Source organism: Oncorhynchus kisutch, linkage group LG16 (genome assembly GCF_002021735.2).
Source record: "Oncorhynchus kisutch isolate 150728-3 linkage group LG16, Okis_V2, whole genome shotgun sequence".
Taxonomy (NCBI): Eukaryota; Metazoa; Chordata; class Actinopteri; order Salmoniformes; family Salmonidae; genus Oncorhynchus; species Oncorhynchus kisutch.
The window spans coordinates 45641466-45656223 of record NC_034189.2 but is presented as its reverse complement, the minus strand read 5'-3'; the positions used below and the strand labels follow the sequence as shown (position 1 = coordinate 45656223).

At 44.4% G+C, this 14758-nt stretch overlaps 2 protein-coding genes across 7 annotated transcripts; both read right to left on the bottom strand.

Annotated features, from left to right (window-relative positions):
* Nucleotides 1-2000: 2000 nt before the first annotated feature.
* LOC109906793 (uncharacterized) lies at nt 2001-8046 on the bottom strand. 2 transcript variants are annotated; one of them, XM_031792583.1, is made up of 8 exons: nt 7650-8046; nt 6651-7499; nt 6298-6497; nt 5755-6040; nt 5494-5612; nt 5295-5342; nt 5114-5203; nt 2001-4989 (listed from the first exon to the last, which is right to left on the bottom strand). In XM_031792583.1, exons 2-8 carry the CDS (start codon nt 7476-7478, stop codon nt 2688-2690), a joined length of 3873 nt encoding a protein of 1290 aa, XP_031648443.1. In that variant the 5' UTR covers nt 7479-7499; nt 7650-8046; the 3' UTR covers nt 2001-2687. The 2 variants fall into 2 exon arrangements, with proteins under 2 accessions (XP_031648443.1, XP_031648444.1); XM_031792584.1 differs by having other exon boundaries at nt 2001-4959.
* A 221-nt stretch (nt 8047-8267) lies between these two features.
* On the bottom strand, nt 8268-14563 carry LOC109906734 (sentrin-specific protease 2). Of its 5 annotated transcripts, none has more exons than XM_020504603.2 (16): nt 14076-14540; nt 13597-13658; nt 13363-13472; nt 13129-13198; nt 12899-12974; nt 12594-12780; nt 12378-12484; nt 12197-12282; nt 11978-12105; nt 11757-11879; nt 11632-11646; nt 11219-11425; nt 10217-10296; nt 10006-10090; nt 9756-9851; nt 8268-9658 (listed from the first exon to the last, which is right to left on the bottom strand). In XM_020504603.2, the coding sequence occupies exons 1-16, from the start codon at nt 14225-14227 to the stop codon at nt 9596-9598; spliced, it is 1647 nt and encodes a 548-aa protein (XP_020360192.1). In that variant the 5' UTR covers nt 14228-14540; the 3' UTR covers nt 8268-9595. The 5 variants fall into 5 exon arrangements, with proteins under 5 accessions (XP_020360192.1, XP_020360190.1, XP_031648450.1 ...); XM_020504601.2 differs by having other exon boundaries at nt 11515-11646; nt 14076-14455; XM_020504602.2 differs by having other exon boundaries at nt 8287-9658; nt 11515-11646; nt 11757-11876; nt 14076-14563.
* Between the last annotated feature and the right edge of the window lie 195 nt (nt 14564-14758).

The following is a 14758-nucleotide window of genomic DNA, read 5'->3' as shown; positions in this document are numbered from 1 at the left end:
ACGTAACATTGCAAAAACCCAGAAACGTTCTGTCCAAAAATAATACAGAAAAATGAATCCATGCTTTTGTCACTTCTAGATTAGACTATTGCAATGCTCTACTTTCCTGCTACCCGGATAAAGCACTGTGCTAAACACAGCTGCTAGAATCTTGACTAGAACCCAAAAAATGTGATCATATTACTCCAGTGCTAGCCTCTCTACAATGGCTTCCTGTTAAGGCAAGGGCTGATTTCAAAGTTTTACTGCTAACCTACAAAGCATTACATGGGCTTGCTCCTACCCATCTTTCCGATTTGGTCTTGCCGTACATACCTACACGTACGCTACGGTCACAAGACACAGGCCTCCTTATTGTCCCTAGAATGTCTAAACAAACAGCTGGAGGTAGGGCTTTCTCCTATAGAGCTCCATTTTTATGGAATGGTCTGCCTATCCACGTGAGAGACGCAGACTCGGTCTCAACCTTTAAGTCTTTATTTAAGACTCATCTCTTCAGTAGATCCTATGATTGAGTGTAGTCTGACCCAGGGGTGTGTAGATGAACGGAAAGGTACTGGAGCGACGATCCGTCCTTGCTGTCTATGCCTAGCCGGTTCCCCTCTCTCCACTGGAATTCTCGGCATCTAACCCTATTATAGGGGCTGAGTCACTGGCTTACTGGTACTCTTCCATGCCGTCCCTAAGAGGTGTGCGTCACTTGAATGGGTTGAGTCACTGACATGATCTTCCTGTCTAGGTTGACGCCACCCTCGGGTTCGTGCTGTGGGGGAGATCTTTGTAAGCTATACTCAGCCTTGTCTCAGGGTAGTAAGTGGTTTGGGGGCTGTGCCTTGGCAAAGTGGGTGGGGTTATATCCTGCCTGATTGGCCGGGTCTAGAGGTATCGTCGGACGGGGCCTCAGTGTCTCCCGACCCCTCCTGTCTCAGCCTCCAGTAATTATGCTGCAATAGTTTATGTGTCGGGGGGCTAGGGTCAGTCTGTTATACCTGGAGTATTTCCCCTGTCTTATCCAGTGTCCCATGCGAATTTAAGTATGCTCCCTCTAATTCTTTCTCTCTGTGGATCTGAGCCCTAGGACCATTCCTCAGGACTACCTGGCCTGATGACTCCTTGCTGTCCCCAGTCCACCTGGTCGTGCTGCTGCTCCAGTTTCAACTGTTCTGCCTGCGGCTATGGAACCCTGACCTGTTCACCGGACGTGCTACCTCGTCACGGACCTGCTGTTTTCGACTCTCTCTCTACCGCACCTGCTGTCTCAAACTCTGAATGATCGGCTATGAAAAGTCAACTGACATTTACTCCCAAGGTGCTGACCAGTTGCACCCTCTACAAACACATTATTTGACCCTACTGGTCATCTATGAACATTTGAACATCTTGGCCATGTGCTGTTATAATCTCCACCCAGCACAGGCAGAAGAGGACTGGCCACCCCTCAGAACCTGGTTCCTTTCTAGGTTCCTGCCTTTCTATGGAGTTTTTCCTAGCTATGGTGCTTGCTGTTTTGGGTTTTAGGCTGGGTTTCTGTATAGCACTTTGTGACAATGGCTGATGTAAAAAGGGGCTTTATAAATACATTTGATTGCTTGATGATGCTGTAGGTGTTATTGAAGGTGAGAGTCAAATATTAGAAAAGGCTTTTACACCTAGATCACACCTACAGCGTCATTGCCCAAAATGGTACGCAGCATCATCTGGATGTGTGCAACCAAAAGGTCAACATTTACCTTCTCGATTTCAACTGTTGTTTTCCAACCTTACCCAATATACACTTCACTTATCACATTTCTAATCTACAAAAATTTGAAATGACTAACCGATTGAATAGCTTTAAATATGTGAAAAAAACAAGGTTGTCCCTACCCTTGATGGCACCTTGGACTAGCTCCAGGGATATGGACCAGGCTACTGGTTCTAATGTTGTTGATGCCTGAGGGTTGAATCTCACTGTGGTTGTTTTTCTAGTTTCAAATATGTTTTATTATGAAGCATTGGTATCCATGTATACAATTGTACTGTTTATTCTGAGCTTCATTTTTACATAAGACAACAGCAATATACACACAATTATCACAAGTATTACCACGCAATATTATTGCAAGAATGTATACATCAAAAACAGTATGAAAGGAAAAGCCTTGAGTCAAAATAAACGCTGTGGTTGTTTTCTAACGATTTATTTTCTAGTTTAAAGATTAGTGGGCAAATCTGTTTTGGTTCACAGTCTTTGCTTTTAGTCAAATTAAATTTGTAAGTGTAATGAAAACAAATACCCTGAAATTAGCATGGATACTATGACTGCAGGAATAACCTTTGTACAAAACACATACATTTTTATTACATTGTACATATTATATTGTCAACAACCACAGAAGTACAACCAGAACAACTAAATACAAAATGGAATAAGACTAACAAATACACTAAATCCACAGTGGACACAATGACAAAAAACACAAGAAGGTTGCTGGGATTATGTACATATCAAATGAACAAGGTGGAGAAGACAATTGCTAAGACAAAGGCCTGGTATGTACAATTACAGTAAAACTAATACAGAAGACGAGGCAGACTATTCCCCACCCATTAAGTTAGGGTTATACCCTTTCACAAAAAAAAAAATTCTTCCTGAGACGTCATGTTGTGAAGTTGGTTATTTTGATAAGTAACATGCGTCTACCTACCTATCCATCCTCTTCGGCAGATTTAACATCTAATGGAGCACATTTGGCCGCTACCTCAGCCAGGCACTCCAGGCTTTTCCGGGTGTGACTACATATGTCTGCCGGTATCCTCCTGTTAACAACTATTCTGATCACTCGTGCGGGTTGTTTGTTTGTGTCGCCTATTTCAGGTGTTGCAGCAGGTTCAGGGTCCTGGTTTGTGTCGTGTACTTGAAGCATTGAAACAGATTCTTTTGCCCTCATCCTAGTGTCAACTATTCTTATTACCCGGGTCTGAAAGTCACTCATTTTGTACCTTTTAGCAAGTTCCTTGTCTGTGCAGCTTCTTTTGGGCACGGAAGCGGTTTCCTTGTCTGTGTTGGTTACTTGAATGTGTTCCTTTATCGTTTCCATTATCTGAGACGTTTGAGCAAGTTCTGCTTTTGTTTCATTTGCTTGAGGCCTTCGAACAGGTTCTTTGTCAGTCCTCTCTGCCGTTGAAGTGGTTTCCATGATGGTCCTGCCTAACTTACCAGGTTCCATGTCCGTGCAGCTTAATTGGGGCATTTGAACGAGTCCCTCCATTGACCCCCCACTCAGTCTTTGAACAGGTTCAAAGTTTTCCGCACTTACTTGAACAGGTTCATTGTTCATCTCACGTATTTGGGGCATTTCAGCAGCACTACAGCTTTCCATCCTATTGACAATAATTTTTATTTCCCGGGTAAGAGCAGATTCTTTGCCTGTTTTGCTGATTTTATGCATTGAAGGGGTTTCCTTGCTTGTGTTGATCACTTGAGCAAGTTCTTTCCTTGGCCTGCCTCGTTTGCGCTTTGAAATGAATTCCATTTGATCTAGTTCTTCAGGTGTCTTTGCAGGTACTTTATTGCTCTGATTTACTTTAGCCTTTCCAGTGAGTTGTTGGGGTTCAGCGGGTTCTTTATTTGTTTCCCATCCTTCGATACGTTGCTGATTCATTTCACCAGCTTGAGGCATTAGACCGGCTTCTGTGTGGAAGTCGGTTTCTTGGGACATTTCAATTGGTCCCTTCCTTGTCCTCCCTCTTTTAGATGTTACAGCAGGTGCAATGCGTGTGTCCATTTTCTGAAGCATTTCGGAGGGTTCCTTGTTGGTTTGGGTTATTCTGGGCATTTGAGTTAGTTCTTGGTTTGTGCCGGATACTTGGGGAACTTGTCTGGGTCTCTTCCTTGATCTCACGCTACTGGGCATTAAAGTGGTGTCCGCGTTTACCTCGCTTACTGGAATGGCTATCATGCAAGTGTCGGTTAATAGTGGAATTTGAACAAATCCCTTCTTTGGCCTCCCATTCTTGGCCTGTACAACTGATTCTTTGTTTGTCTCAGCAAGTTTAATGTCTGATTTGCTTACTTGAATGGGTTTGTTTTGTGTGTCAGTTACCTGGGGCGTTTGGACAGGTTTCTTCCTTGGACTTCTGAGCTTGTGAGCAGGTTCCAAGTGTGTGTCGGTTATTTGTGGAGTTTGAGTGTGTTCTAGGTTTGTTTTACTTACTTGAGCAAGTTCCTTCCTGGGCCTGCCTCTTTTGGGCATTATAATTTGTTCCATGTTTGTCTCGCTCATTACAGACATTTGAGCAAGTTCCTTCCTTGGCCTGCCTCTTCTGGGCATTTTAATTTGTTCCATGTTTGTCTCGCTCATTACAGACATTTGAGCAGGTTGTACATTTGTCTCACTTATATGAGCATGTTTCTTGTTTGTATCACTCAATTGAACGGGTTCCACGTGTGTGTTGTCTACTTGAGACGTTTGAACGGGTTCCACGTGTGTATTGTCTACTTGAGACGTTTGAACGAATTCCACGTGTGTGTTGTCTACTTGAGACGTTTGAACGAATTCCACGTGTGTGTTGTCTACTTGAGACGTTTGAACGGGTTCCACGTGTGTGTTGTCTACTTGAGACGTTTGAACGAATTCCACGTGTGTGTTGTCTACTTGAGATGTTTGAACGGGTTCCACGTGTGTGTTGTCTACTTGAGACGTTTGAACGGGTTCCACGTGTGTGTTGTCTACTTGAGACGTTTGAACGGGTTCCACGTGTGTGTTGTCTACTTGAGATGTTTGAACGACTTCCATGTTTACCTTACTTATTTGAGAAGTCTCCATGTCTGAACGGTATGCGCCAGTTGCGTTTACTACTGGAGGCGATTGAGCAGGTTTCTTTTTTGTCATCTTCCTTCTCTTGGGGTTTTGAACAGGTTTTTCCTTTGCCTCCCTTTTGTCCTCACTGTTCTTCGTCCATCGACTCAATGTAGGTCTGTGAAGGCATGAGAGGGACAGGAAGACACTAGTAGGTTATAGCCTTGAGATAAGAGCAAATGGTTGAAGTGAAAACCTGTATACGCAGGTCCTCAACCGAAATTCAGTTTGATTACTACAGCTCCGTAGAGGATCACATCTCTATAACTTACTTCTGGACTTTGTGGTAACCATGTTCTTTGATCAGATTCTGGTACTCCCGAGAGTCATGCCTCTGAGTAGGGCCTTGGTAGTCGTCGCTCCTGCAGTGGACACGAGAGGAGAAAGGTCAGGAGGCACAAGGAGAGAGGGATCATCATCAAACACAAACACATCAAAAACACAGACTCTCACCTGGAGCGAGATCTGGAGTCAGGTCTGGAACTCCGATCGGACGAGGACCTGAGGGCACATAGATAAATAAAGGAGAATCTCATAATTAGCTCCAGTTAATCCCAACTTTCTGTGCGAGGTAGTTTTATGGACAGACTTTGTGGTTACCAAAAGAGTAGCTACGGACTGCTAACCCCTCCCTCCAGGAAATGGTTCTTACCCGTCTCTGCAGTGCGATTGGTCTGAGAACGGGTTCAGAGAGTGGGTCGGAGAGGAACTGAGATACTCTTCAGAACAACTCAGAGTCCAACTCTCATCCTCAGATCTACAAAAGGAGTCCTGCAGGGACCACAAATGAATAAGAGCCACACCAGAACAAACCAAGGGGAAATTATTTTCAAAAATCATTTAATACAGACACCAAGAGACATACAAAAGTAAACAAACAGAATACTTTTTCTGCTGAGGGAATAGAACTTACCCCAGGTTCCTCCACCACCACCACCCCCTCTGTCCGGTCCTGCTGAGGTGGATCAAAGCCGGTTGTCAGCCTCTCTGCGTGTCTCCTGGTAGAGGCAGCACCGGGACACACCCCCAGGGCACTGAGGGCTTTCAACACGCTGAGAGGACAGCCCTGTTTCCAGAACTCGACCCCCAGAGAGGCCTGGATGAAGTTGCACTTCTGCATGGAGGTGTAGAGGACGATGGCCAGGATAAGCCCCGCCCTCTGGCTGACCATATCACCTGCCGCCTCTTCTGTCCTCGGGCTTCAAAAGAGATCAATGGAGAAGATGTTACAACCAATTTATGCTTTCATGCACACAGAGAGCAAGTCATTAATAATGAACAGCAGTCACATAATTCAGCCCTGGGGAACCATGTTTTCAAGTACAAAACAGAATTTTAAATGTACTTAAAAAAAATTAAAAAACTGTTGTGACCCCCATACAATATAAAACGCTTTGATCATCTGGAAAAGTGCCTACAATCAATTATTATTAATTGATTAGCTCTGATCTCTCACCGTTTAACTTCCCTTGCTCCCATCATAACCCGTGTCCTGATGGTGTTGGGTTTGGGGAACATGGCCCTAAGACAGGCCAGGGTCATAGGGGCCTTTTCTTCCCCCCACGCTAGAACCGCGTCCCAGGAAAACCCACTCACACTCGCCTCAGTCAGCGGCTGACGCAGCGGCCCACGTTGGTCCTTCATCAATAACTTACTCTGGTAAATCAGACAAATGGATCAATCATACATTTCTTTGCCAAACACATCTTCAACAACGACACACTCACACCTGATGAGCCATAAACTGCCGGTAGCCTATAAACAAATACATTCTTTAAAAGAATTATGTTATGTTAAAACAACAATTACCTCCTGGGCGATGACCTCGGCGAGGAAAATGATCATGGCTTCTCTAGCTTTGGTCTTCATCAGGGACCTGAAGGCCTTCAGGTGCTGGTGGCTGTGCATGTAATGCAGAGCCTTGGCATGAGGGCCAAACCCATAGCTCTGCTTAGTCTTGGAGAAAGGGAGCTTCTTCTTCTTGGGCCTTATACCTTCGTCAACGGGGAACGGAGACAGGAGTGTGGAGCGTGTTGTAGGTTGGGGTGCCTTCGGACGTCTTTTTGTTGTCCTCTCGCCAAAGGAGAACAGAGAACTGATCTGATTTGAAGTTTGACTTGATAATGTGGAGGAATTTACTTGATTTGATGGTGTTGAAGAGGAGTGTGTGGTTGGGGCTATGGGCGTTCGAGGTCGTCTGATGGCCGTTGAATGGGATTCTGGGGAACGAGAAGTCAAGGTGGTCCATTTCTCCCCGTCCCACTGACGAACTGGCCTCCGTTTGTTTTTTTTAGAAGCAATGCACTCCTCTATGGATAACGAGGATGGGTTGGTTATAATTGGAGTTTGATTGGATAATGTTGTGGATGAGCTTGGTATTTCGGCACGGGGCTTTCGATGTCTGCCAACTTTTGTTGGCAAATCTGACCAAGTCCAAAGCTTCCCATCCTGCTTGGTTTTCCTTCTGAGCACACCCAGACAGACCCAGCAGAGGAAGGATGAGTCATCAGGAGTGATGTCAAAGACTAGCTGGAAGGTCTTGGGGCTGGTCAGCGTGGTGACTTTCCTCCTGTTGTAACCCTTGGGCCCCCTCACAAACCTCACCCCACAAATGCAACACGTCTCTGACTGAGACATTGTGGTGGAAATGTCTGAGCACTTTAAAAGAAAAGGGACATAAAAGGGCTGATGGCTGTTAATCGAAGAATGATAACATATGAATAAATCTCACATTGCAATTGTTAAACAATTCTCCTGTGGGGGAGCAGATAAAATGTATGTATGGTTTTAGAAACAAAGCAGACTCACAGCGGATCCTTCCAGTGGGACGCTACCATCCAGAAAAAGCCCCGGTGCAAGTACTTTTCTCACATTAATCGACCGTGATTTTCAAAAACATTAAGCGGGGCACGCCCTGGTTAAAAAGACACCTTCCATTGGCTAATTGATGAAAATATCGTAAAGGGATAAATATGATAACATTTTCACTTCCCGCCAGCTACATGCCAAATATTGCAAACAAACTACACTACCACAGAACGAATTTGCACTGGAGATCACACAAATACGGTCATATAAAATGACGGCCCTTTGTAAGGTATATCAAACATAGATTAAGGCAAATACATTACATTTCAAACTACTTTAAGTAAGATAACTCTTGAAAGTAATATTGCGTAGAAGTCGGTCTGTTTCGATGGTCCAATTTTTGTGCAGTCACGCATGCGCCGGGCTTCTCCCTCCTAAAAAAAAAAATGGTTGACTAGACGCCAAAAGTCACAATACTGCCACCTGTAGGTTTGGAGTATAATGAAACATAGCTCTTGTATACATCTTCCATAAACAAAGGATAGCCACACACTAAGACAGAAATGCCACTCACACTCATAAATGACATGACATTGATTAGTCAATAACACAAGCAGATCCATTTCTTTCCTTCTGATCTTTATTACATACAAAAATACGACTGAAGTTGTCAGCATGGCTCTATGCACGCATGAATAATAGCAGCAGAAATACACAATGTAATACGCAGTGTAATGACCAGTGCATAAGCAGTACTAGCCTGGTCCCAGATCTGTACGCGCTTTAGCCAACTTCTTTTGCCGTCCCATACATGTTAGCTACAGGGTTACCATCACACTGAACACCACAGGGGAGTAAGCTAAAGCACATACAGATTCAAGGCCAAGGGCCTATTGGAAATGGAGCCCTATATAATGCACCACTTTGAGTCATAGGGAGCAATTTCGGAGGCCAACCCAAGCTAAAGCAGTACAGACTCATTAGAAATTCTTCTCTACATGCCTTTAATGAAAACTCATACAATCCAATAGAACTGCTATAAAGTTCATGACAAAAACGTCTACACGGATGCTGTTACTGCTGGATTAAATTATATACAGGCCATAAAAGAAAAGCCTTCCGCATCAAATAAATAAACTATTGTTACATATTTAGGATTTAAATGATTTGTCCCCATCTGTTAGTGGTGGTGAGGGATTAAGATGGGGTCCTGCTCTGCTAGAGATGGCACACCTCACACTCCGGTCTCTCTTCCAGTCCAGACTAAATGAAAGCAGCTAAACTCAGCTACGCGCACCAAAACATTTGTCAAAAAATATCTATTTACATAAATAAACGCACACATGCAGCCTTCTTGTGTCTGCCTTCGATGACGATTCAACCATAAATTAAGACATTCAATAACACTCATAACATATGCCTCAGTTGTCACTCCACTTTCTACTAGTCATAAAAATAAAGTACCTAATATAGACATATATATATATATATACACACACACAAAACACTCTGGTTTCACACAGAAAGCTTGCTCCAAGTTTAAGATAGTTACACACTTGAAAATCCCTGCTGTTGTAGATGCTGCTTCCCCATTTAGTGTTTTCTAGAAGTATGACAGAGACCCTCTCTGGAGTCCAAGGCACTTCAGGATGTATCTGAACACACAATCAATTCCAAACCATTCCTTTGTAACCTCTATTCTTCAGAGAGCACCCACCCTGTCTTCACTACCAGGACTGCACTTCTACCCACTGAGAGGGTAAGAAGTCCTTCTGTGGTCCATAGCTTTGGTCCTTTAAGTCTTTTTCATTTATTGCTTTTGTGCTTCTTAGTTGTCCTTCATGTTGTAGTTTGGAGGCTGTGTAGTAGTCATGCCTGATGTCGTTGTTTGTTAGCATTTCTGTTGTAATGGATGTTCTGCAGCTGAAATGTCTTTTTATGTAGTCTTACAGAAGCCTCTGGTTGAGAATCTCCCAGATCATCAGCTTCCTGAACAGGGGCATGTGACACTGAGAAGAGCGAGTGAGAGACATCAGTGTCTGAGTGAAAAAGAGATTGTATGAGTGTACACCGAGTGAGTATGATAGCCTGTGATGGCCTATGTACCTGTCGGAAGTTGAGAGGCCGCCCCTGGGCGATATAGTCAGCATATTTACAGGCAAACACTCCACAATCACTGCCATTCTTCTGTTGAGGGATCTCCTACACACACACACACACACGGGATCCTGGTGAAAAGCAAATCACTAGAGAACGGATGCTATTTCTGACAGCCCAAGACGCACTCTGTAAACATTCAAGACAAAATAAGAACAACAAAGATGATTAGATATGTATTTCTGTCTGGGTCATTTACGCTGGCCCTCAAGCTGCCCACTGTCCACTTGCACGCGTCCAGATCTTGGTTCTTCCTGGCCTTGTGCTCCTCTCTCAGGTACAGCCTGTACAGGGTTGGATGAACCAAATACATTACAGATTTACAGAATGAAATGACAAAAAAGATAGTCATCAGATTACAGGTACTTTTGTCAAACCAAATGATTACTGGAAGGGGACTGATGACTCACAGTAAGAGGCTGCAGATGTCGTCATGTCTCTGTCCCATAGAGTCATAGGACCTCACGGTCCTGGAGTTAAAGTTTATCACCTAGAGAAAGAAATAAACAAAGTCCACAGATATCTACAAATGACCAGAGAAGTACCAGTGGACTTTCTAAAAGCAGTGGTCACCAACCTTTGAGTAACAATCACTTTGACTCAAAATGCAAGCCAAGATCAACCACTCAGATTTTTTAACAGGACTTAAACATAAGCCTATGCAACATTAACCAATTAAAAACAATTATGTAGCAATGAGGGTTGTGCTATAGTAGGCTATATTGGCTATGCTTGAATTTCTCTTCCAATGTTCTTCAGATGATTTTTCAATTATCTTTGTTTTAAAACAATCATATCTACTCACGACCTCTCATGCTGTAAACACAGTCCAGTTCAAAGTGAATGGCACAGATCCATATACGGCAATGGTCTATTTGCATATAGGCCTACTGCATTGCTGATTGGTTATGCCGCACCAGTCTGTGGAGTATGGGCTGAGTCGTGCGTGTCAATACAATAGAATCCTACTACGACGCTTTCTGCCTACAACAAAATCACTTGAATAGTTAGTTTTATTTCAGTATGTTGCATTGAAAGTGGCTAGTATTGCATTGATTCAATCACAATACCCACAGTAAAGGGAAATGTTGATAGTGTAAACTCTAGAAAGTTGAGTGATGTTCAATCTCGTGCTTCTCTGTGCAGGCTGATATTTCAGCGTGCAGCTTAGAGGGAACATTGCCTATAGGTGCACTTGATTTGCTCAATGGGACTGCCGGGTAGGCGGAGATCTCCCTTCAAACAAATGAAATGGTTCAAAATGGGAACACAGACTTCCCAGTATAGGGCTGCTTAATCAAGTGCAGAAATGTTTGGTGATTGACTAGGAAATCGACCAGTCAGCCGTGATTAACCGGTTGGTGACCACTGTTCTAAAGTGAATGAATCCCCGTCAATCTGGGGTGATTTACAGCCAGTGACCAGTGGACTCCCAGGTGCAGCGGAACCAGGATGATGTCATACTGGAAGAGGTCCACAGCTTTGGTCCATCGCTTCACGGCGGAGTGCCCCCCTCCATGAAGTTTGGGGAAGAAGAAAGTACTGAAGGAGTAGACCTTCAGCCCTTGCCCCGCACTACTGCTATGAATCATTACTAGGGACAGGTAGAAGTTAATCACCTGAGAGACAGAGAGGGAGAGTTTTTTTGTTAGACTCACACACACACACACACACGCAACCTCAAACTTAACAGCCAACAACCAAACACCTCATCGTTGAGCCAGCTCCCTTCCTGTAGAGAGGCCAAGTCTCTCTGTGTGATGCATAGCTTGAAGGCTGAGCTCAGGACCAGGTTAGGATCCCTCTGGGACAGGGCACGACTCACCTCCACAGCCATCTCCTACACACACAGTTTGAAATAAACAGAATGAAAACAGACCCATAGAATACGAACACTTATATGTCAACACACTACACAGACATACCATTATAGGGAAAAAGAACACTCACCTTGCTGAACCTGGGGAGCTCCTCAGCACTGTTGAGTGTGTCAGTGTGTGTTGGCTTCTCTCTGTCAACCAGGTTGAGTCTTGCTGCCACCTCTGCAGAGAGATCCAGCTCTGGCTGCTTCTGCTGGAGGGAGAGAGACTTTATAACAACCTTATGATGCTTCATAGCAGCCTTATGACTTTCCTAGCATCCTTACTACAGTTCATAAGTGTGTGTCCTACCGTTGCATTACTGGCAGGTTGTGTATCCACAGCTGCGCTGAGAGGCTTACTGAGCCACAACTCTCCTCTCATGTCTCTGGTTTGTTTGGCTGAGGATGTATCTCTCCACATATACACACTGGGGTTGGCTGCAGATAGGAGAAGGAGAAAACATTAGCCTAGGACAACAGCTTCCAATACATGAGAAGGGGGGTGAGAGAGGCTGTGATAGTAGTCTACCTCTGAGAGGTCCTGTCTTTGGGGTCACAGACTCATAGGTTCTTCCCAAAATGGCCATTCTATGTCCATCCTGTGTAAATGTTGCCCTGTGAGGAAGCAAAGAAAACAGAGGTTTGTAAAAGCTAGCTAACCGAAACACTGGAATTAAAACTATAATCTCACACTCTCCATCACCACTCACCCCTGGGGTTTGGTGCGGGTGAAGGGCAGCGGTTGGCTCTTGCTGTATTTATCGGACACCATCTCCAGAAGCCGTCTGTAGTGCTCCTTATCACTCTCCTTCAGAGCCTGGAAAAATAACCAATCTGACAACTACTGACATACCTGGCGTGGCATTTAATAAAAACCAGGATCAATCACAGGGTTGATTTTAATTTCAAACTAATTCTTAAATCACCTCCTCCACTGCCAAGCACTGTCTGTGGGTGCGGTTAGGGGTGGGCGGGAGTAGGTCTGAGCTGCGGGGTCCTGTCCCAATCCCCACCCCCAGGGTAGGCCGACTGGGCAGGAGCTGGAGGGAGCGTCTCTGGGGCTCGTCTCCGTCTCTCCCTCGGTCTGGGTTCCCTGGACCCAGCACTGAGCCACTGAAAACAAGATAGAGGACACAACGTTTAAAGGAAGAACACATATCCCACATATGTAGAACCTTTGTGTTAAAGCCCCAGAACTGAAAGTATGCAGTAGACAGAAGAGGAGACCTACCTGTGTTTTCTCAGAGGGGGAGAGGCTCCCTGGAGGAGGCCCAGCCCCCCCCTCTCCCCTCCTACTGTTGGTTTCTCTGGAGACATGGAAAGAGGGATAAACAGGTTGAAGCAACCACTTGACCTGTCCCTTCTGCTGTTACACATACATTACAAACCATGATGTTGTAATGTACAACACAGCTGTCCTCCTTCCTTATCGATCAAACAATCAGAGCCCTTGTTACTCACCCATTTTCCAGTCAGAGCTGCTCATCCATGAGGTGTGGAGTTCATCTATTCCCATCAGGCCCACGGGGCCCTACATAATAGGAGTGATTTAGGACATAGTCAGATGTGAATATTGTGCAGCTATTGCACAAACATTTTAACATTTATATACAGGTATGTGTCTTTCAGTCAGAGCAGTGGTTTATGTGTGTGTTGTGTACGGTACTAGAACGCACCACTGGTACACATTCATACCTGGCTTCCTGTGTACCTTCTGTTTCTCTCACTGGCAGGAGACAGTGGGTCCCTCAGTCTCAGCAGCCCAGCCACCCCTGCTACAGTCTTCTTCACAAAACTAATGATGTCTATGACAATGAGAGAGTACAGTACAGATGTAGTCAGTTCAAAGCTGACTAACTAGCTAACGTTAGTTACAATGACAATTAATAAGAACAGTGGTTAAAAGTTATTGGTAATAAGTTACCATACCTTTTCTCCGTCTCTTGATCGCCACTGGTTCACTCTGGCTAACATTTCCTGAAACATGAATGCTGTAACAGAATGTAAACACGTTTACTCAACAATGAACAGTAACTACCTGACAGTAACTAGCCAGATAGTAAAGTTAAATTTGTTAGCAAGTTAGCTACAGTAAGTTTGTTACATTTATTCATTTCTACAGTACCTTGCTATTTGGTACGTTAGGAAATAGTTAGCTAATGTCTGGTAAGTGGCGCGAGGAAAGCGTTAGCTCGCCTTATTTATTTTTGAAACAAGCAGCGAACACCAACTGGAATGAATGACAATTGTTGCTAATAATTAGCTAGCTAGGTTAGCAAACTTGGGTGACATGTTAGCGGTTAGCAAGTTGACTGGCTAGCGTTTGCCAGCTAGCTTACTAACGCGTTACATAAACAGATACACAGAGCACACTAGCACCAAAGACAGTACATGTGCCAGTCACCGACCTCTGGTAGTTCCTTTTGGTTGGCCTGGCGTTGCTATCCTGCCGTTGCGAGTCTATCTCCCCGCCAACGTTCAAACCAGGCCAACCGGAATGTTTTTGCCCGGTTATAGGCTCGAAAAGCGACGATAGTCCGTCAACTACCCATCCGTACATCACAGACAGATACGAGAGAATAGAAACTTCATCGTACGGTTGGGCCAGGACTAACTGCGGTTTAAAATGCAAACTCAGTGGGCACGAATGTTCTACCTGCGCCAAACCACCATTCGCCTTTTATCTAGCACAGTTAGCCTAGCATTTAGCTTCGTGTTGAAATGACTGACGTGAATGTACACAAATGTGAAGACCGTAAACCGTAGGGGTAAAACGTCAGACTTCCTCGTCCGGTCTACTTGGATATGTTACTCTTATGCCGCGTTCCCTTACTAGTTGCCACTACGAAACTCGGAAATGTATGACTTGCTAAGCGGTTGACATCGGCACTTGTATAAATACAATCAGTTAGCAAACATTTCGGAGTTTCCTAGTTCCGACTAGTATTTGAACGCAGCATTAGACTGGATACTGTGGCATGTAAACACATCGTAGCCAAACAAATTACTTCAAAAAAGTAGGCTCCCTTCGCAGTTCGATCCACCACAATTGATTTAGCTGATACTCTGTACTGGACCGTAAAGTCTAATG

What these genes read in the sequence shown, in the direction of transcription:
- LOC109906793 (XM_031792583.1), bottom strand. Translation starts at nt 7,478, where the DNA reads ATGTCTCAGTCAGAGACGTGTTGCATTTGTGGGGTGAGGTTTGTGAGG. An exon ending in GGAGCAAGGGAAGTTAAACG is followed by an intron (nt 6,041 to 6,297) that starts GTGAGAGATCAG and finishes TCTCTTTTGAAG; the next exon opens with CCCGAGGACAGAAGAGGCGG. An exon ending in GACTCCAGATCTCGCTCCAG is followed by an intron (nt 5,204 to 5,294) that starts GTGAGAGTCTGT and finishes TGTCCACTGCAG; the next exon opens with GAGCGACGACTACCAAGGCC.
- LOC109906734 (XM_020504601.2), bottom strand. Translation starts at nt 14,227, where the DNA reads ATGTACGGATGGGTAGTTGACGGACTATCGTCGCTTTTCGAGCCTATA. An exon ending in AAAGACAGGACCTCTCAGAG is followed by an intron (nt 12,106 to 12,196) that starts GTAGACTACTAT and finishes TCCTATCTGCAG; the next exon opens with CCAACCCCAGTGTGTATATG. An exon ending in TGGGCAGCTTGAGGGCCAGC is followed by an intron (nt 9,852 to 10,005) that starts GTAAATGACCCA and finishes GTGTGTGTGTAG; the next exon opens with GAGATCCCTCAACAGAAGAA.